This window comes from Podarcis melisellensis, assembly GCF_964234715.1.
Source record: "Podarcis melisellensis genome assembly, chromosome: 1".
NCBI lineage: Eukaryota > Metazoa > Chordata > Lepidosauria > Squamata > Lacertidae > Podarcis > Podarcis melisellensis.
Genome location: NC_138528.1, coordinates 131,344,971 through 131,367,984, shown reverse-complemented (window position 1 = coordinate 131,367,984; position 23,014 = coordinate 131,344,971). Strand labels below are relative to the sequence as shown.

Genomic DNA, 23,014 nt, shown 5'->3' with positions numbered 1-23,014 from the left:
TTTGAAAACATACCAGTGCAAGTAGATAAATAGGTACTGTGGCAGTGGCAAGGTAAACAGCGTTTCTGTGCACTCTGGTTTTTGTCACGGTGTTCCGTTGCACCAGAAGCGGTTTAGTTACGCTGGCCACATGACTCAGAAAGCTGTCTGTGGACGAACGCTGGCTTCTTCGGCCTGAAGTGAGATGAGCGCTGCACCCCATAGTTGCATTTGACTGGACTTAACTGTCCAGGGGTCATTTACCTTTTACCTTTTATACTCAATAGTGAATTATACTTGAATAACTAAAAGTGACACTGAATTGGCCTTTTACTTCTTTTGTAATGTAATTAATTTTTTAGGGAACATTCTCTCATCTTACCTTTGATATCTATGTTACTGATTAAATTTTACAGCTTAAATTTTAGAGAAAATGTGATAATTTAGAGAAAATGTGATAATTTAAATTTTAGAGAAAATGTGATTACAGTAGTACTGTAACATAGCAGTTGTAACAATATGTTAAGAGTAAGTAAAAAATTATCAGTATTAGAATTAGACTGATAGGTTTTAGCAGTTGCCAGGACATTCCCACATTCACTTCTATATCGCTTCAGCCTTATTTCAGATATCGTGATATATCAAAATATTGTGATGTTTAGATGGTGATATATCACAATGTTGAAAATCAGATATTAACCAGACCTCATGATTATTAAGACCCAGCATAGATTTCTCAAAAATAAGTCATGACAAACCAGTCTGGTCTCTTTTGTTTTTGTTTTTGGATGGAGTAACAAGCCTGGCGAATCAGGGGAATGGTGTGGACATAGTGTATCTTGATTTCAGTAAGGCTGATAGTCTTGCGAGGAAGCTGGTAAAATGTGAGTTAAATGAGGTTAAATTTGTAGCTGGTTGGTGGATCAAACCCAAAGAGTGGTCATTAGTGGTTCCTCATAATCCTAGGAAAAAGTGACATGTGGGGTGCCACAAGCTTCTGTCCTGGTCCCGTTGTTGGATGAAGGAATTGAGGGGATATCAAATTTGCAGATGACACCAAACTACAAAACTATCAAATTACTTGGATGAAGGAATTGAGGGGATATCAAATTTGCAGATGGCACCAACTGGGAGGGGTAGCTAATTCAGTAGAAGACAGAATCAGAATTCAAAATGACTTCAACAGATTGGAGAACGGCGCCCAAGCTAACAAAATGAATTTCAATAGGGACAAATGTAAGGTTCTGCACTTAGGCAGGAAGAACCAGATGCACAAATATAGGATTGCGGACACCTGTCTTACTAGCAGTACATGTGGAAAGGATCTAGAGGTCTTGGTAGACCACAAGCTTATCATGAGTCAACAGTGTGATGCAGCAGCAAAAGAAGTCACTGCTATTCTAGGCTGTGTCAACCGAAGTCTAGTGTCCAGATCAAGGGAAGTAATAGTCCCACTCTCTTCTGCCTTGGTCAGACCACACCTGGAATATGGTGTCCAATTCTGAGCACCACAATCTCAGAAGGATGTTGACAAGCTGGAATGTGTGCAGAGGAGGAATCAAGGGTCTGGAAACCAAGCCTTTTGAGGAACAGTTGAAGGAGCTGGGTATGTTTAGCCTGGAAAAGAGGAGACCGAGAGGAGATATGATACAGGGGTCAGCAACCTTTTTTTTTTTAAAAAAAAATATTAACCGGCCAATCAAATCAAATCACATCACATAAATTCCGAATTACAAAGCCGAATTTTAAATTTTGTTGAGGGGACCCATATTTCAAGATCCGAAGGGGGATTCTGATCATCTTCTTGCTACTGCGTTAATGTCCAAATCAGTCCAAACAAAGTTCATAATTCTATCCAGTCTTATCTTGCTGTTTCCACATCACTTCTTGTTCATATATTTTCTTTTTTCTTTATGATCTCTTCTGATAGTCTCCTTAAGCCGATAAACACCAATAATAATCCTGTGTGAATTTTTCTATTCTTCCAATCCTCAAAGCGAGATGGTTTCCATATATCATCGCCTTCATAGATAACAGCGCTCTTTCCATCATTAATTACAGAACGGTCGTTCTTAAGTCCCACTGAGGAGTTTCACTCACAATATAAAGGCAGCTCTATTTCTCTGTTTCTTCTCTCAGACTTAAGTCCTCTGACAGAACTTCCCAATATGGCGACGGCACTTTTAACTGCGTCATTCCAAAGCCCTTATATATTCCACGCTCTTCTCAAAACATGCTTTGGTTCGAAAGTTTATCTCCACACAGCCTTAAATCCACAGCTTAAGTCCTTAAAACTACATTTCTGACTTGTGGGGGGGGGTCTTGTTTAATCACATATAAGAAAGAAAGTAAGGTTTTTTCCCCCCTCCCCCATCAGTCCATTTGCCATACCGAGTCTTGGCATATCTTCTCGTGATTTATACTTGCTCCTTCGACTCTTCTTGTTTTATCAGAGATCTCTTCTTTTAGCAGTCTTTACTCCCCCTTCTTCCTTGAAATATGTTCATTCGCGTCATCCAAATTGTTTCTTTTGAAGTTCTTGCAGCTAGTGGCGCGGATCAGAGACGGCTTCCAGGAGCGCCGAAATCCCACAGGAGGGCATTGTGCCTAGTGCCCCCATCCCCACAAATTCAGGGGTGGTATAGGGCACAGAAGGCAAGGGCAGTCCCACCCCACAATCCGGGGGGGGGGGTTAGGGAGGCTATTTACTCCCATCACAGCCTCCAAATTACCTCGTGTGGGTCGGAGAGATGTTATTGTCAGCCATCTTCTGATGCGCCCCCTAGTGGCCCCGGGGTCAGCAACCTTTTTCAGCCGGTCCACCGTCCCTCAGACCATGTGGTGGGCTGGACTATATTTGGAGAGGAAATGAACGAATTTTTATGCCCCACAAATAACCCAGAGATGCATTTTAAATAAAAGCACACATTCTGCTAATGTAAAAACACCAGGCAGGCCCCACAATTAACCCAGAGATGCATTTTAAATAAAATGACACATTCTACTCATGTAAAAACATGCTGATTCCCAGACTGTCTGCAGGCTGGATTGAGAAGGCAGTTAGGCCGGATCCGGCCCCTGGGGCTTAGTTTGCCTACCCATGGACAAGATGACCCGTGGGTCTCTTTGAGCTCTATGATTCTATGATATCATTTCTGTATTTTAAAGAAATAATAAATTTAAAGAAATATTATTATTATTATTATTCTTTTCAGTTCAGTTCATTAAACATCAAATAAAACAACCCAGAATAAAATAGATACAAGCTTCAAGAAAAATGGCTGGGAGGTCGCCTGGTCTTGATGGGGTTACACTTCCTCTGAAGGAGCAGGTTCGTAGCCTGGGGGTCCTTCTGGATCCTCTGCTGTCGCTCGAGGCTCAGGTGGCCTCAGTGGCCCGGAGTGCCTTCCATCAGCTCCGGCTGGCGGCCCAGCTACGTCCGTTTCTGGACATGGATAGCCTAACTACGTCTATGCTCTGGTAGCCTCAGGGTTAGAATACTGCAGTGCGTTATACTTAGGGCTGCCTCTGAAGATGGTTTGGAAATTTCAGCTGGTGGAGAATTCAGCAGCCAGGTTGCTCACCGGAGGAAGACGGTTTGAGCATATTATACCGATCCTGGTCCAACTGCAGTGGCTACCAGTTAGTTTCCGGGGCCAATTCAAAGTGCTGCTTTTGACTTGTAAAGCCTTAAATGGCTCAGGACCGCAATACTTCAAGGATCTCCTATTTCCATATGAACCTACCCAGACCCCGAGATCATCTTCTGAGGCTTTCCTTCGTGTCCCTCCTCGAAAGGTCCGGAGGGTGGCAACACAAGAACAGGCCTTCTCTGCAGTGGCCCCCATCTGTGGAATGCTCTCTCCAGGGAAGTTCGCCTGGCGCCTTCATTATACACCTTTAAGCACCAGGCAAAAATGTTTCTTTTTAATCAGGTCTTTGGTTGATTTGATTGACATCCTATACCCTTTTAAAATGTGGCTCTTTTGTGCTGTTTTGTGAACTGCCCTGAGACCTCTGGGAATAGGGCGGTATATAAATTTAATAAATAATAAAAATAAAATATTTCAGATCCTTATATGCAGACATGTCCAACTTCTTGTTTCTCGTGCATCCTTCTTCTTGACTAGCGCTGACTTGTGAGTAGAGATGTCAGGAATCAAAGCTTTTTTCTGTCCATTGTCTTGTTTCAAATCAGTTCTTATTTATTTATTTACATCCTGCTTTTCAGAGAAATATTGTTTCCTAAAACAGCTAACATCAGTAAAAAATATGGTATATACAAGACTCCCAAAGGAAGGCTTGTAAATTAATTAAATAATGTCATAATTTGATTATCTACCTTCTAAATGATTAATTCATTCACATTTAATCTGCATGTGTTCAAAATATCTGTATAGTTATATATTGAAGTTATCATGAGAGCTTTTGTTAAATTGTAAGTTACTAGTCATTGTAGGAAGGAAAGACTAATATATTCTGCTTTTCTCATTCTTTATAACTGAAATATGGTAGCACCAAAATAGCTTCCAAAAGTGTTTTTGTTTTAAACTTACTAACTTAAATGGTTATTTGTGGTTAACTGACTTGAGCAAGGGTAGTTAACATTCAGTTGTTTTTGAAGTGCAACGCCCATCATTCTTGCCATTGTTCATGTGGCTAATCAGAGTTAGATTTTAAGGACAGCTGTGTGGCTATTGGAATTACATTTTGATCCAAATATGATGTTATAAATCTAAGTGGTCTTAGTGATACGGATGCTGGCATCTGTCTTTGCCTGCCTTACCAGCAATAATAATAATAATAATAATAATAATAATAATAATAATAATAAATTTTATTTATTATTTCTACCCTGCCTATCTGGCTGGGTTTCCCCAGCCACTCTGGGGGGGCTTTCAACAGAACATTAAAAATAGAATAAAACTTCAAACATTAAAAACTTCCCTAAACAGGGCTGCCTTCAGATATCTTGTTGTTTATTTCCTTGACATCTGACGGGAGGGTGTTCCACAGGGCGGGTGCCACTACTGAGAAGGCCCTCTGCCTGATTCCCTGTAACTTCGCTTCTCACAGCGAGGGAACCACCAGATGGCCCTTGTCGTTGGACCTCATTGTTCGTGATGAATGACGTGGATGGAGATGCTCCTTCAGGTATACTGGGCTGAGGCCGTTTAGGGCTTGAAAGGTCAGCACCAACACTTTGAATTGTGCTCGGAAATGTACTGGGAGCCAATGTAGGTCTTTCAAGACTAGTGTTATATGGTGTCGGCGGCCACTCCCAGTCACCAGTCTAGCTGTCACATTCTGGATTAGTTGTAGTTTCCGGGTCACCTTCAAAAGTAGCCCCACGTAGTCCAAGCGGGAGATAACCAGAGCATTCACCACACTGGCGAGACAGTCTGTGGGCAGTTAGGCTCTCAGCCTGCGTACCAGATGGAGCTGGTAGACAGCTGCCCTGGACACAGATTTGACCTGCGCCTCCATGGACAGCTGTGAGTCCAAAATGACTCCCAGGCTTTGCACCTGGTCCTTCAGTGGCACCGTTACCCCATTCAGGACCAGGGAGTCCCCCACACCTGCCCGCCCCCCAAAAACAATTATTCTGTCTTGTCATGATTCAGCCTCAATCAGTTAGCCACAATCCATCCTCCATGAACTCACACAGGAACTAGAGTTGTTCTGAGACAGAGAGAGCCTGGGCTCAGCAGTCCATTCTTTGGTGACTCCCTGTTTGGACTATTGCAATGCATTCTATGTGGACTACCCTTGAAGACTGTCTTGAAGTTGTAGCTAGTGCAGAATGTGGTTGTCAGGTTTGTAAGCGGGGTAGCACAGTGGGATCTTGTGCCACTGGTTTTACAAGCACAGCATTGACTGCTAGTGAGCAACTGGGCCAAAATCAAGATGTTGGTACTGGTGTAAAGGCCCTAAACCATTTGGGATCCAAGTACTTTAAAAGCAGCCTCCCCTAATACCAGCCGCCGCAGGCCTTATGATTGGTAGGGAAGTCGCTGCTGGTACCACAGCCAGTGAGTATTGCTTGAAGGGTGGTGACCTGTGTCAGACTGTTTTAGCAGCTTTGAAATTATTTTTGACGATTTGGAAGTATATTTTAATTGTTCGGATTTTCTATTTCTAACATTGATTATGTAAGACTGCCCTTGGGTCGTTTGGAAGGACAAGTGGGATAAAAAAACCCCCTAATAAATACTGTGTAAAAATCGTAATAATAATTGGAGATGAGCTAACCTTGCCTTTGGGGTTTTGCAGTTGATGTGACCACAACACTACCTTTGCAAGTGGCACCATCTGTAGTCCCTATGGATCTCCGTTTGGACCATCAGTTCTCTATGCCAGTTGCAGAACCTACATTACGTGAGCAGCAGCTTCAACAGGAATTGTTGGCCCTCAAACAAAAGCAGCAGATCCAGAGACAGATCCTCATAGCAGAATTTCAGAGACAACATGAACAGCTCTCTCGTCAGCATGAAGCTCAACTACATGAACACATAAAGGTGAGTGGCGAGAATTCAGTTTGAGTTGGAACAAAGTCTCCCAAGCAGTGGCTGATGTGTGTTAAACAGGTGTCTTTATATAATCACTTTAGATGCTCAAGAAACATAACATGTGTACCTAGGTATATATTGGATCAGTGGCAAACTATAGCCTAAGATGAGCCATGGCTTCCCATGAGCTTCCTGCGGGCTCACGTCTGCTGCTCCTTCACTCCCACCACTCTCCTCCCTGTGTCATGCTGGAAGGATACAGACCTGAGCACTGGCTTAGCTTTATGTGTGAACTTGTGGTTTGTTTCTCTACAAATTCAACACAAGCGGCAAACCAAGAACAAACTCTGGTTGTTTGTTCTCTGCGTGACACAGGGAGGAGGAGATGGGTGTGTGTGAATGAGCAGCATACACCAGCACCCTTCATGTTCACAGGAAGCCATGGCTTATAGTTTACGGTTATGTGTGAATTGGGTCATTGTATCTCTCATGTAATGGCCATGTATGTGTGTATTTAAAACCAAACAAAAGACAAGAGTATCTTTTGTTGATTTTCTGTACACTGCTAGTCAAAACACTAACAGTCCTTGATCTTTGTTGGCAATTCACAAAATTATGTACTGTTGTAGTTTGTAGTTATTTCCACTGTTAAAATCTTGTGAACTCCAACAGTGATGCTTTGAGTTGGAAACAGACTGTCGCCAGCACCTGACACCAGCACTTTTAATTTTTTACTCAAACCCCCCCCCAGCAAGCATTTTAACTCAGTTCTGATTTTATATTTTTAACTGTTTTTAATCTTTATTGTATTGAATTACCAGTAAACCCCTTAGAGCCAACGATAATTAAGTGGCATATAAATTGTCATCAATCAATCAATCAATCAATCAATCAATCCCTCTTACAGTTCTAGTCATAGGCCTGTTTCACATGTAACAGTCAGCCGGAATGTGACTTACCATGACAGTTGGAATGTGCTAGTTCACTTGAGGAGTTTATATCCAGTGTGGACAACAGCTAAGCCAAGGTGTGAACTTCGTTATCTGTAGCCAAGCTTTGTCCTATTGTTACAGATTGTGGTGAAAAAGGAGAAATCTTAACTGCTGTTCTGAGCTCACACAACACATTAAGCCAAGCTTTGGCTGAGCTGCTGCTCTGTGTTGCACTGTGCTCTGTGGGGCAGGCAATGGCAGGCGTGATCTAAAAGGGCAGTTCATGCAAAGCCCTCTTGCACAGCTCTTCCCAAGCACCCAGCAATTAGCTGCTTATTGAGCATGTGGGAAGCACTGTGCTTTGCAAGCCTCTGGGCTCAGTGTTTCCCCAGTTGATTCTTAGGTGTTTGGGAAGCTCTGTGCAAAGAACTTTGACACATATTAATCACTTGATGTCATTATGATACCGGGTGATTGACAGGTGAGTTGTTTTGCCCAACTGTCAAAGTTGACCCGCAGGGTTTGTGTGACAATAAATATATGGCCCAGCAGACCAGAAAGGTTTTTTACCCCTGATCTAGTGCACAATTGCAAAACTCAAAATTATTGCTATGCTGCCTCCTCTGTTTCCTTGTGTGGAATTGGAACGTTCTTTTCTCACTTTTAACAGTTTTATTCTGACTGCTGCTTAGGAGATGGCAACTTTAAAGGGCAAAGATTGTGTGCATTTACTTTACACACACCTCTTTTTTTTTTGCCCAACAGCAGCAACAGGAGATTCTGGCAATGAAACATCAGCAGGAGCTCTTGGAACACCAGAGAAAGTTGGAAAAGCATCGGCAGGAACAAGAGTTAGAGAAGCAGCATAGAGAGCAGAAGCTGCAGCAACTTAAAAACAAAGAGAAAGGAAAAGAAAGTAAGTGACAGCAGGACAGATGATCTCAGTGATGCATCTAGTGGTACATGAATAATGAGGAAGGCAATTTTGATCAGGTTACTGTGAAGATTACTGTAAATTGCAATGTTTAAGTAATTCAGGTGTTTTTCTCTGAGTAAAGCTCATCCTGTCTTTTATGTTGACCTCTACTATGCTTTAAACCTAAAGAGAGAAAGAAAGGCATTTAAAGAAGTGAATATAACATTGTAAACGTTAATGGAGATCACATTTGGAAGATTTCCTTTTTAGGGTTGATGTCCTAATTTATCCAAAGAATATTTGTCCATGTGAAGTTTCTGTTCTTACAGACCACCTGTTTTGTGAATATTTGTCCACTTATTTACAAAATTAGATGGTGATTTAATACATTTGTATAAATTAATTGTTGCGTTATGAGCAATGCTCCCTTCTGCCAGCATACGAGTGTATCTGTGTGCATACGGCGATTATGGGGATTGAGAGGTTTATGCATACCTGGAGCGGCCAGCATTGCTACCTCATACTAGGATGGGGCAGGACAGCAGTAAGGCCTGGACATGGCTAGGACACTGGTGGGAGTAGCTCTGTTGGACCTTGCTGCCAGCCTCCCTCAGTATGCAGTAGAGCAGGGGTCGGCAAAGTTTTTGTGGCTTGGGCCGATTCACGGTCCCGCAGACGCCGCGGTGGGCTGGAGTGTGTGTGCGCATGCATGCATAAATGGTATTTCCAGTGTGGAGGAGGCGTGCACAGCTTCCCATTGGAGCTTCCTGCAGCCAATGGGAAGCCGACCAGCATCGCGGAAGGTGGTCCCTGCTCTGCTCTGCACTGGTTTAGTGCTGTGCACGGGAGCCAACCGAGCGGGTGGCGGTGGCGGCGGGGGGTCCATGGGCTGCTTAAACAACCCCCATGGGCCGCTAGTGGCCTGTGGGCCTTAGGTTACCGACCCCTGCAGTATAGACACTGTTGCTGGGAGGCCAGGTCTCTGCTGCTGCCCCTCCCTGATGGCAGACTCTCTCTCCCCTTCTGCTAAATCCAAGTAACTCAGGCTTAAAGCTCACTTAACTTGCATTTTTGTAAAGAGCAGCACTGAGGGCTGGATAGGAATAATGCGGCTGTGCCCAAATTTCTTGGTCACCATAATGTCCTTGCATAGTACCTGCTTTCCCATGAGTGTATGCAGACGGGTGTAGTGGGGAGAAAAAGAGTACTTTTGAATCCTTTAGCAATCCCTTGGTACTGTACACATGGGCTGCATCCGTGAGAGACTTGATGAGGTATATCCATAGTATTTCCTTGTTGCAAGGAACTATCTCAGAAAATATGTGCTCCAATATTCTTCCTTTAAGAGTCATTCTAATTTTATGTGGGTCTTTCAGCATAGAAAGTTTAGCCTGTATTTTCATCTTGCTATTCATACTTAGGGAATTTGATCTTCATGAATTCCAATATGAACCAATGCATACCTCCCCAAGGAACGTGCACTGTCTGAATGTTCCCGTTGGTATTCTTGGGTCAAAGGACATATCAAATATGTTTACAATGTGCATTTTAAGAGACAACCCCTTTTTTAAAAAAGGAATTAAATATATATTTGGAAACAATTTTTGTACAGATTAACACACCCAGCCACACAAAATTTGCAGTTTAACATGGAAATGGTACAGAATGGACTTAAGGGTGAACTCATGTGAAATAGGTGCAGACTGGAATTAGACTGACCCGTCCATTCTTATTCACAGTTATTTCTACACCTGCCTTATTTGCTCCTTTGATGATTACACTAGGATTGGTGGCTAAATCCTGTAGGGTATCCTTCTCAACATCATTCATTGTTTGAAAACAAGGAGGCTTTTCTTCCAATTTCTCAAGTTTCTTTCAAGATTAATTATAGAAATAGTTGAGTGGGTGAAGGAACAGGATCTGAAGGGGGAAAAGCTGAACTTGTTACATAAAGCATTGCTTTTAGGATCAAAAGCCTGCTTTTTAAGAAGCCTTAATTCAAGAGTTCAAATAAAGTGGGGGGGAAATTCATTGTTGTATCTGGAAGACAACCCTCTATTTACACATTCTTCCTTATCTGTGAGTCATCTGTTAGCTGGATTATATACTAAACTCTTCTGCTTTGATTTACATCTGTGTCCTTTCCATCATTCTTCTCCTTTTGAAGCAAGAGTCTCTTATGGGGAAAGAAAATGCTGATGCCCATCTAAAAATTATCAGAATGGTAATCTAAGGGATCTATGTATGTCCCTTTGAGTGCCAAAGAAAGCAGGTGGTGCATAAATATATGAAATATTTTCTGGAATTGGAGACCCAATATATAGTATAGATTTTGTTAATGACCTTGCACTCTCTGCACACAGTCACCTGCCTCTGAGATGTCTTCACTTCCTAGGTTTATTGTACTTGTCATATTCAACACGCACACTAGTCGTAATCATTGCCATTTCACAAATGATGATTATTTCAGCGCAGTAGGCAGCAGTAGCCCTGGTGTTTCTCACATGCCTAGAAATAATGATGATAATGATGATAATAATAAAATAAATATAAATTTTATTTATACCTCGCCCTCCCTGGCCAGAGCCGGGCTTAGACGGCTAACACCAATAAAACCACAGTAAAAACATAATAGGGGGAAAAGAAAGGGAAAAAAAACAAATTTAAAATACAGATTAAAATGCAATTTAAAATGCATCCTCATTTTAAAATAGTCGATAAATCAAGACCATAAGGGGAGGGAAACATAAGGGTCAGACTGAGTCCAAACCAAAAGCCAGGCGGAACAGCTCTGTCTTGCAGGCCCTACGGAAAGATGTCAAGTCCCGCAAGGTCCTAGTCTCTTGTGAACAGAGCGTTCCACCACGTCGGGGCCAGTACTGAAAAGGCCCTGGCCCTAGTTGAAACCAGTCTAACCTCCTTGAGGCTCGGGACCTCCAAAGTGTTGTTATTTGTGGACCTTAAGGTCCTCCGCAGGGCATACCAGGAGTGGCGGTCCCATAGGTACATGGGTCCTAGGCCACATAGGGCTTTAAAGGTCAAAACCAGCACCTTAAACCTGACCCTGTACTCCACCGGGAGCCAGTGCAGTTGGTAAAGCACTAGATGAATGTGATCCCGCGGCAAGGACCCCATAAGGAGCCTCACCGCGGCATTCTGCACCCGCTGGAGTTTCTGGGTCAGCTTCAAGGGCAGCCTAAAAACAGGCATTTGCATTATTGGGTATGCTAAGAAGACAGATTTTATGGACATAAACAGTTATCTGTGGCTTCATGAATGAGATCTTAGTTTATAAAAGCACGTAGGTCAGTGACTAGAGGTATAACAAGAGGTTCATCTTAGGTTTCGTAGCTTAAGAGAGCTTCCATTTCCCCATCGTAACCAGCTATCCATTTAAAGGTATATACATAGAGTACACACATAATTAATAAGCTACTCCTTTTTAAAATAAAGTGCGAAAGAGCTGGTGGGGTTGGAAGTGAAAATATTGAAACGTATTTTATTGTAAGAAGAATAAGTAAATAGCATGTTAGTCATGTGACAAGAAAAAAAGGAAGGAGTAGTTCTGGCTGTGTTGGAAGAAGATGCCCACGAGGCTGTTCATGAAGAACCATCTTTTGCTCCAGGTGATCTTGGTAGCTACCAGATGGTTTGAAATATTTTAGTTGTGGGCTGGTCTGGTTTGTGGGCACTGTGATGGGATGTCTGCTTCAAGAGACTGAAAATGGAAGGGCAGCTCTGAATCTCTTTGACTTCACTATGTCCTATCAGCCTATGAGTTCTATGAGCCATTGTATCTTTCTGGAATGACTTTGTGAAATTGGAATTGGAGCACAACAATTTGCACAACTGTAAATTTGGACAAAGCCTCTAGAAAACTTGTTTAACAACAACAAAAACTACTACTACTACTACTACTACTACTAATAATAATAATAATAATAATAATAATAATGGTGGTTGAACTTCCATCAAAGCTACCTAAAAATACTCAGCAGACTTTCAGTTCATGCCATATATAAGTCCCATTCTTGTTCCCTGCAGTACTTTTGAATATTGGTTGTTTTTGTTTCTATTTTGATTATGCATTTTGTGTTTTTATATTGTGATTTTATCCTGTAGGTATAAGGCAGTATACACATTTAATAATAAATAATAAATAATAAATAATGTGGAAAGTTGTTATTCCACATTAGAATTAAAGCTACATAAAGTCATGACCCAGAGACTGAAAAGAGTCTTGCTGATGGCAAGACTGTAAAGTTTCAATATGTTGCTCTTCTGAAGTCTCACTGCACAAGAATTTTTCTGTGCATTGATGGACTGGTATCTTGTGAAGTAAATAGTGATGAGAAATTATGCTGCTAGAAATGTAATTCTAGACTTTGAAAACATGTAACTTTCTTAGATGCCAGATTTTCTGTTTGACAAAACAGATGATTGACTGTGAATGGAAATATTTATGCAGATATAGTGAACAAAGATCCTTATTTGGAAGGTTTTCCTAGACAGTTTCTGTACATGAGCCATTCATCTTCAACCTTTGCCTGCAGATGTAACTTAAAAAAAAACCCTGAGTATGTACAACACTTCTGTTCTTAAATGGTTTTAATTCAGAGCGGCTGGAAAAGCTTCTACAAGTGCTTTAGTTTAGGCATAATTTTGTGCGTAAAATCCTATTCAGCTGCACCTCCCTTCATAGGAAAAAGATAAATCTCTGATTAAATTTACATTTCCAAACATCAGTTGTAATTGTGTACCACTCCTCATTGCACAGAATAATTCTTTATTGATAGCTTAAGATATTGAAAGAGTTTGATTGAAATCTTTAGACAACCTTTTGTAAGTTCATGAAGTAGGTCTCAAATTAATGTTGTGGGTGCTAGTTCAGTCTATTTACTTTGGATTTGGTATTTCAGGTGCAGTGGCAAGCACAGAAGTAAAAATGAAGCTACAAGAGTTTGTCTTAAATAAAAAAAAAGCTTTGGCCCAGCGGAATCTCAACCATTGCATTTCTAATGACCCGCGCTTCTGGTATGGGTAAGTGGCCCCATCCTATTTCTAACAACTTTTTGACTGCTTATTAGATAGCATCCTCCCCTTTCTGCTTGAAAGAATACTCTACTCCAAATTTGAACTCAAAAGGGATAGCCTTTGGAGTAAACTATGGGTAGCATGTTCTAAAACAGTTGTAACCTGCCTTTGAATGTGATGGAAAATAAGTCCACTTGCCTGCCTCGTGCCTACGAAAGGTACAGTGGTACCTCCGGTTACAAACTGAACTCGTTCCGGAGGTCCGTTCTTGACTGCATGTCCTCATCTCAGACACCGATTCTGGGACAGAGGAGCTAGGACAGCTGTTACAGACTTCAGAATACACCAAAATGGCTGTGGGAGGTACAGTGCACAGAACAAGTGCTGCTATTCCCCAGAGAAGGAAGAGACATCATGTGATGGTAGGTGATTCCCTACTGAGGGGGACAGAGGCAGCCGTGTGCAGAGGATGTCCCAGGAAGTGTGCTGCCTTCACAGGTGCAAAGATTCATGATGTAACAGAGAAGTTGCCAAGACTTACAAAGCCCACTGACCACAACCCCATCCTTCTGATTCATGTGGGTCATGATACTGCCAGACATCCTTTGACATATAGCAAGCGACTGAAACTCTGGACAGGAAGCTAAAGGGCCTTGGGGTTTTTCCATCACTCCTTCCTGTTGAAGGTTGTGGTCTAGGAAGAAAGAGGAAAATACTAGAAATAATAATAGTAGTAATAATAATAATAATAAGAAGAAGAAGAAGAAGAAGAAGCACTGTTGTGCTTTTGAACTGCTAGGTTGGCAGGAGCTGGGACAGAGCAACGGGAGCTCATCCCATTGCGCAGATTTGAACCGCCAACCTTCCAGTCGGCAAGCCCAAGAGGCTCAGTGGTTTAAACCACAGCACTACCCACATCTTTTTTTAAAAAGTGTCTTTGGCTATGTTTGATGCAAGAAGAAGAACAAGCAAGTGGCAGGTGCTCTGCATGGAGAAGGCAGAGAAAGGCTATTGGGTGACTGAGCGAAGGTGCCAACTGTTCAACACCTACTTTGCCTCTTGTCTTCATCCAAAAGGAAAGTGATGCCCAACCTGGTGATAACAAAATAAAGGATGTGAGGAGGAAGCTGCAGCCCAAGATAGGAAATGAGATGGTACTTTAAATGAATTCAGATCTCCATGACCTTAAGCGTGGTACCCAAGATGTTTGAGAATGTAATCTCAGAGGCTATGTCTACAATTGTGAGAATTCTTGGGAACTGGGAAGTTGTAATTTAGGGGAGGGGAAAACAGTACAAAGTAAGAAATGCATTATATCAACCATATTGTGAAATATCAAGTTAGATATTTGGAAGCATAAAACTGAAAACACTCATGTGGATGAAGGCACACTATCACAAACACACAGAGAAATGAAATCAATGTTCATATTCATCTCCTGGTAAGGACACAGTCTCATAGAGAAAGAAGAACAGCTCTCTAGGGAGAAGAGGAACAAACTGAGCAGCTGTTGAACAAGCCTTTTCAGACTGAATTCTCAGTCTGGCTGGGTTTCCCCAACCACTGAGTGGCTTCCAGCAAAATAAAAAAACATATTAAAATGTCATACACAAAAAACTTCCCGATACTCTTTATCAGATGGTGGGGACAGAGAGTGGAGATGGGGAAGCTCCAACACTGCTCAAAGCGGACAGTGAAGTTTCCCTCTGGAGCACAGCAAAACCCTTCCCTGAGTCTTTTAGTAGGATCCTTTTGGCAGAGTGGCTCACCCTAACCAGACCAATGTCTATCCATTAGCTGACCAACAAACTATATGTCCTCTCTGAGCATCTCCATGAAGTGCCTCTGTCATCACCAGCAGTCCCTCCCACAGTAGGAGGGTGGAGCTCTAAAGATGCAGTCAAATAATGTATTGAGTTGGTCCTTGAGAGCTTTGAGGCTTCCTCCTCGTGCCTTCAGGCATCTCTTACCAAATTGATTTTGCAAGAGCTGCTTACTTGTAGATGGATGAGGTGACAACCTCGAGCCTGGACTTGCCAAAGCCCTTAAAGGACATTCTTCATCAACACTCTCATGGCAGCTCTAATTGCAGATTTGTAACTGGGCGCCTGTCACCAGTAGGAACTCAATCTGGGATTGCAATCAGGGCTGGTTGGTACAGCCATAGGGGGAACTAAGCTTTTCGGTGAAGCCCACTTTAACTATCAATAATCTTGCTTATTGCTTAAGGGGAAAGTAGTGTAAACCGCAAGGCTAGTAATGCCTCACTTTTTCTGTAGGAAGACACAGCATAGTTCTCTTGACCAGAGCTCTCCACCGCAAAGCGGAGTATCAGGCACTTATAATCATCCTGTGCTAGGGATGTATGATTCCAAAGATGATTTTCCACTCAGGAAAACAGGTAGGTCCTACCTTTCATGGTTCACATAGCATTCTAAAACATTTCTTTTAAAAAGTTACATAAATAATTTGATCTATGTTCATTCATATGCTTTTGCTTGTACATTTGCCTTTATTTTTTCCTAATATTTATAACAAAAAAATTCCTTCCAGTAGCACCTTAAAGACCAACTAAGTTAGTTACAGATAGGTAGCTGTGTTGGTCTGCCATAGTCAAAACAAAAAAAATCCTTCCAGTAGCATCTTAAAGACCAACTAAGTTAATGACTTAATTTTTTTTGTTTTGACTATGGCAGACCAACACGGCTACCTATCTGTAACCTAATATTTATAGTCATTCTTTTCACACCAAAGGTGGCTAAGATTAAAAACTCAATGGTAAGATATTAAATCTTAAAAGAAAACAGCAAATAGCATAGTCAGAAGTTAACAGGACACAGCAGAAGAACATGGAGATTAGCAAAACATTGGTAGATATAGTGCTACAGAATAATCAGCCTCAGGTAACCATGCTGTCCCTACATGCGCAAAGGCAATGTTTTGGAGCAATTGGGTTTCCCTCAGGAAGGCACTCCTGTTGTGCCCTGAGCAAAAAGGCCATGTATTGTGTACCTGCTTACCACAGCTCAGGCCGTATGGGTGGGGGTGCATATATGAGGGAAAGCATTGAAAATGCCTGCAAACACCCTCCAAACCTCCTTGCTCAAACTCTAACCCTCTGCAGGCCTCAAAGGTACAAGTATTCCTGGGATTGCATTTGTAAAGGCTTGTGGGATTGCCAGGTGCTGTTTCTGTGCCATTTTCGTCGTTTCCACACTCTTTTGTGTGAAAACAAAACATTTTTGCCCCATTCTGTACCACTTCTAGGTTTGCTGTGATGCACGCATGTTTGGTCATGTGTGCCTTGAACTCGTGTAAATGGGGAGTTTCCTGTGCGTAGCTTCTCAGTTGAAGCAGTTGGTTCACATAATCAGAGGAAACACAGAAGTGTTGTGGGTAGATGGGGAAATGGGACAGAGTCCCTCCAGTTTCAGGGCCTGGCCATTTCAAAACATTAAGAAGCAGGATTTTGATGACATAGAATCTGTTTGTGAAAATGGCAAAAATGGATTGGAGCTCTGGCTCTAAGGAAGTCTCCACTATGTCCAGTTAGTAAAGACAGGTTTGACCAATTTGGGATCTGGGAATCAAAGGTCACATATAAAGGACCTCTCTGAGCAAGTTGGGTGCTGTCTGAAGGAGAAATTAAACATAAACTGGGTTTGGTAAGACTGATGAGGATCAGTCACACACACACACACACACACACACACGGCCCAGTCATTTTCTTGCAAACTGTTGAGGGAAAGAGTTTGTACAACGTTGTCTAATGTCGTACAGAAGTCTTTGCAATAGGGTGATGTGTACAAAACTGGTTGGAAAAGTTACAGGGGAGTACCCAAGGCTTAAAATGGTCTGTGAAATTGTCCTTGAGTCTACCACCGATGGCAGTGTTGCAGGAAAAGGCTTTTCTCCAGACAATTTCTGCGAAAGTCAAGGAAGTGCTGCTCAACTTTCTCTACTGCTGATATATAATTTATTAATCATGGGGTTTTTTGAGGGGGGGCTCAGACTTGCACATTTTGTGGTTCAAAGTGCAGCTTATGACTTGCCCTTTCTCTAGCTGATAAGGCAGAGCATAGTTAGCAGGCTGGATTGTGAGTAGGTTCCAGGTGCTGGTGATCCAAGTTTCTTTTCCTTTGTTAATAGCCGTTTCTCTGTTGAAGTCTTCAGGATTTTTCTATTAGTCAGTTTATAGATCTCATCGTGAAGATTCTGAGATCTTGTCATGGAGCAGCTTCTGCTGCTGGATGTTTGTATACTTATTTACTAATTGTATTATTTACAAAGAGAAAGCTTTTATTGCAAAGAGCTGTGGTTCCAGAAAACAGGAAAATAGGGCTATTATTTCTAATATGCAAAGTGTACAGCATGCTGTTTTATTTTTGCAAAAATGTGGGGAAAGTGTTGTTGCTATGCTGATCAAATTACTGTGACTTTAACACTTCTGTTAAAACAAACTTGTTTGGGTTGTAAACTAGCAGTATGTTTTACCCATAAATATTCCTCTGCAGGCTGATGCTGAGCTTATGAATGCACTAAGTGACATATTAGAAAAATTGCATGGCAACCTTAAGTGCATAATGCAGTGTGGATGTGCAATTCAGTGAGAGCCTCCACTCCTTGTGGTGCGCAAAACACCATGACAATATCTCTGCCCAACCTGTACTTCGTGTTGTGATCGTGGTCCAAAGTCTGGTCCTGCTGAGCATTATTCTTTACTCCAAAATGCCACATCTTGTCAAATTCCTAAATATAGGAGGAAATTACTTCAGATATTGTTCCCTGTAGCAGGTACTAACAAGCTTCTAGTTCAATAGCCTAGCTGGCTAGTGAAGGTTTAAGAACATACCTTTTTGTCCAGGCCTTTCCTGACTCCTAACGTTCATTTTTTGTAGCTCTGCTGTTTTTATACGTTTACTGTTTTTATGACATGTTTCTGTTACACTATGTTTGTGGTGTTGTACTTAAGCCACTCCATAGGATGGTTATAATTTTTGTGATTTAAAAGCTTGATTCTAATCTAAACCAATATACATAAAAATAAGTTCTGTCTATTTCAGTGGAGCTTAACTATTCTAATGCACTTAGAATTGCAGCCCCATCATTTTAAAGTTTTAAAATGGTAAGTGTCAGGGAAAAGTGTCCTTGTGAGTTATTTTTGAGCAAAAAGTGACCCCCCAAATAATTTTATAAATAAAATGAATAATAGTGGTAGGACATTCTCTTTTTCTTTAAATAATTAACTTGATGGCATTGTCTAGTGAATTGTCTATTTGGACTTGTTTCTCTGTCATCAAATTTAAGTTTCCCCCCCAGTTCTTCTACTTTATCACTGAGTCATCATTGACTATGGTCAAGTATAATATATTCGTATATGGACGAGTGTCAAAGGAAACTGTAGTTTAGGGCCAAAGCAATATATTGTAGATTCATAAGTAGAGCTGGAGTTATTTAGCTCCTTTTTATAAATGTATTTAAATTTAGTTAGATCATTTAGCATGCCTAATCCTGGATTTTGGACATGTAAAAATGTTTTTAAACATACTTTAAAATAGAACCTAAATTAAGAGCTGGTGTAGCATGGTAACTGAGCTTGGAATCTGGAAATTTTTTCTTCAGATCTTCGAACTAAGTTGCTTTAGACATATCTCACTCGTCCGAATTCCTTCCACCTGCAACATGGAGGATACAAATACTGGGTGATATCCAATGGCGTAGTTTTGTTAGCATAACTTCCCCTCGCTCTCCTCTCCCTGCTCACCCACTGCTCCCCTGCTCACCCCCTGCTCTCCTTAGATCTGCTCTGGAGGATTGGGGGAAACCCCATAACAGATTTTGGGAGGTTGCAGGGAGAGGAGGGGAATGTGAAATTCCATTGTGCGGCTAGAAGTTTTCGTTCCTTGCATTAATGGAACTACATTGGGTACTACTCCCTGACTTAGCCTTACATGTTGTTTAAGGATTACAGTTAGACAACATGGAAAGTGCTTTGAACACTACAATACCAAATTTGTTAATAATAATTAGCATTTTAAATTAATAGTCCAACAAGCAACAGCAGTGCTAGTGCCAGGAGAATGACTATGCCATGCCATCCCATTGCACTGGCAATGTTTAACATCAAGTTCATACTTGAGCATAACAAACAAAAGTATGCTACCAAGAAAATACGTTCATTCCAGTACACATAGACAATCACCTAACAATGGCTTAAGGAACAATACTTGGGAACTAGCTCGGAGAAGGAGGCAACAGGAGAGTGCAAACTTTCCCTTTAGAACAGACAGCAATTCCATTATTATATGTACATACTTGGGAAACTATAATTTATTTTAACTAACTTTGGTTAGAAGATTGTGCTTTCAGACACTGATTTGTGAACTGACCTTCTCAAGTGAACAAAGAAACTTCCTAGTTTCTTGCACTGATGGGCAGAGGAAGTGAGGGCATAGGATTGCAATATAATGGCTGAGGGTGTCGTGTTTTGCTTTCTTAACCACTCTGGATCGCTTATCTAATTACATGAGAGGGCTTCAGCAATATTTGAAATACATTTAATAGATTACTAGCTGCTCAGATTTAAACCCTTTGGTCCATAATGTCTTCCTGAAATGTTGTCTAAATCCATGCTTTCAGATGCTGTTCTAATTCAGTGGTAAGTATGCCCTGTGTTAGATGTTATGTTTTTGGTATAGCAAGTGTTAGGGTTGTTTAAATAAGATATTTTTACTGGGAAACTTATGCATATGATAAGCTTATATTCTCCCTTGTCGCTCTCTTTATTCCAGCATCTGAACCCAATCTTAAATTGCGATCCAGGTTAAAGCAGAAGGTTGCAGAAAGGCGGAGTAGCCCATTATTACGAAGAAAAGATGGACCTGTAGTTACAGCTCTTAAAAAGCGCCCCTTAGATGTCACAGGTAGGTTGCTGACCATGAGCTAATTTAATTTAAATTACAAAATACGTAAATAAGTTGTATAAATATTATGTCTTTTTTAATATAATTGCAATAATCACGGTTTGTTTTGTATTCCTATTCCATTATTCAGTGAGCAATGACTCTCTTTCAGTAAATTTGTTGTATTTTTCTGCCCTTAGCCTCCCAGAGTTAGTCCATCTGAGGATTGTGGCTATTCAAATTCTGAGATGTCAGTATATATAGGATATGGGAATGGTGTCTTTTCTTCTAGTAGGCTACAATAATTTTGGTAGTGGTTAAAAAACTGAACTCCAGAGCTGTAATTTCTACTGATGCTTCTAAATTGCCCAGTAACTGAATTATACACCATAAGGGAGCATGTTTTTCTTGATTTTTTTGTTAATATATTCTCCTATAATTTTAGAATAAGTGAACACTTATACCAGAAGTGAAAATACTCATTTTTAATGCCTTGCAGCTCTATCGGTTATTATAATTAGAGCTGTAGAATTGGATCCAGAGTGTCCATCACACAAGTTTGTGGAAGGGACAGAGATTTATTTAGGAAAAGCTGGTTTTCATTCATTGACCTCTTCCCATGCAGCCCCCATACTGCTTCCCACATTATTTATTTACTAGAAAATAATAAATGCTAGGCAAATTATGTAACCGTATGTTTTTAGTTGTCACCTCTTGGATGGTATATCTTAACATGCCATTGCTTAATATGAACTCTTTTTGTAGCTTTTCGATATAATGATAATTCTTACCATAAATTGTCAATTACTTTATAGACTTGTAATTGTATAATTAATTCTGTACAATCTTGTGTGTATTTGGAATATTTGCAGAGTTATGTTTAAAAAAATCCAGTTAATTTGTTAAGTTTGTTGAGTTTTAGTGGAAATGCTGAGAAAATCCTGTTATTTTGTAATATGATTGCATGACAGTGGCATTAATAAATGGATTTCAATGTGTTTTAGACTCTGCGTGCAACAGCGCTCCTGGATCTGGCCCTAGTTCTCCAAATAATAGTTCCAGTAACATAAGCACTGAGAATGGAATTACTGGATCAGTTGCAAATCTTCAGGCGGAGGTAAAATACATTGCTTCGCACATTTGTGTTTCTTTCTACAGTACACCAACTTGCATTATAGATTATGGAGAGCAAAGTACTTTACTTCAAATGTCACAAATTTTTAAGAATATACTGTAAATAGAAAATGTGAAAAACCTAAGTATGATTCAATTTTTGTCACAGTGAGTCAATATTTACAGATTTTGCCTGTGAAGGGAAAGTTGTATAATCACCAAAGTTCTGTAAAGTATGTTAAAAAAGAAGAAAATTGAATACAAAAGCTGGTAAAAATGCACTGTTTGCAGTGTTATTTAAACTGTGCATACCCATTTTTATTATTGGGTATTTCCATTTTTCAAATATTTGTCACCTTTCCAGATAAATATTCACAGTATGATTTGCTCAATCACCTTACTTCATGTCATGCTCAACCAGTTATGGGGAACCTTTGGCCCTACAGATATTGCTGAAGTGCAACTGCCATCCTCGCTAGGCCACTGGCCATGCTTGCTAGGGCTGATGGCAGTTGTAGTTGAGCAACAACTGGAAGACCAGATGTTCGCCACACTCCCCAAGCTGAAATGAGTCCAAATTAGATATGGGTTGCATGCCCCTCCCCATTCTCCCGTGCCGCTAAGGGAAACTCTTCAATAGCCTTTACTTTGCTTTCTAGTCTTGGCTGTTTGGAAACTTGGGCTCATAGTTTGAAACTGTTCAGTTTCAAAACAAGCTATCTTTAAGCCCTTGGTTATGAAGCTGACTTGCTTTGAACTAAGTAGTTTAAACCATGAACCAAGGTTCACATGCAACAGAAGAGCCAAAATTAGTGGAAACAAAGTAAAGGCACCCAGAGAAGGATCTCAGGATGATCATGGTAAATGGCAAACTGATCTGGAGATGGACACATTCCACAGGTGGTATTTTTAAAATAGTATTTGTTGTGTTTATGTATTGCCTTTCTGCCAAGGCACCAAAGGGGCTTTACAGTTTTAAAATACTAAAACAAATGTTATAAAATATGGGATTTGTGTGTATTTCCTGGCCCTGGATGCTAGGTGGAGGTAATAGTCCTCTTTATGGACCACCATCCAGGAGAAATACTCTTCAGGTGAGACCCAGTGGTCCCACTGCCACCAGCCTAAACCAGTCTTGTCATTGATTAGGGATTATTTTCCACAAAGAAGTCTTTTAGGGATAAAATTCACTATAAGAAACAGAATGATAGGATGATGAGTATCATAGTTCATCAGTATCTGAAGAGCCACAGGTTAGCTGCCCCTTCCATAATCAATAGTATCAAGACCACTGAGATGTTCAGGATGGTGAGCCAGGTTGCACTTGCCCTGTCACTCTTCCAACATAGATTATCAAGCAGGAGAACCAAAACAGATTGTGTGCCAAAACCAGACCTGAACCCAGATTGAAATGTATCCGGATAAGGATTCTCATTCAAAAGTGGGCGCAAGAAGGGGATATTAGAGACCAGACAACATAATCCTCATGGCCCAGGGATGACACTTCCAGGAGTAGCCTCACCTCTTGAAAGGCAGCTGGTCCTGTTCCCTCTTGTAAAGATGCATTCACCACTTCCTGGACTCAACCAGTCAACCTCTTCCAGTCAGCTGTAAGATGCAAATAGTGAG

The 23,014-nt window shown here is 40.9% G+C and overlaps 1 protein-coding gene across 6 annotated transcripts in view; it reads left to right on the top strand.

The window, feature by feature from the left end:
• HDAC4 (histone deacetylase 4) overlaps nt 1-23,014 on the top strand; it is a 114,227-nt gene that overhangs the window by 42,736 nt on the left and 48,477 nt on the right. For 3 of the 6 annotated variants that reach the window (XM_081908961.1, XM_081908963.1, XM_081908962.1), the window contains exons 4-10: nt 5,056-5,133; nt 6,253-6,497; nt 8,186-8,336; nt 13,256-13,376; nt 15,650-15,771; nt 20,162-20,293; nt 21,277-21,389. In XM_081908961.1, coding sequence (XP_081765087.1) covers nt 5,056-5,133; nt 6,253-6,497; nt 8,186-8,336; nt 13,256-13,376; nt 15,650-15,771; nt 20,162-20,293; nt 21,277-21,389 — 962 coding nt within the window. The remainder of the gene's footprint in view (nt 1-5,055; nt 5,134-6,252; nt 6,498-8,185; nt 8,337-13,255; nt 13,377-15,649; nt 15,772-20,161; nt 20,294-21,276; nt 21,390-23,014) is intronic. The other 3 variants (XM_081908964.1, XM_081908966.1, XM_081908965.1) reach the window with 1 other exon arrangement.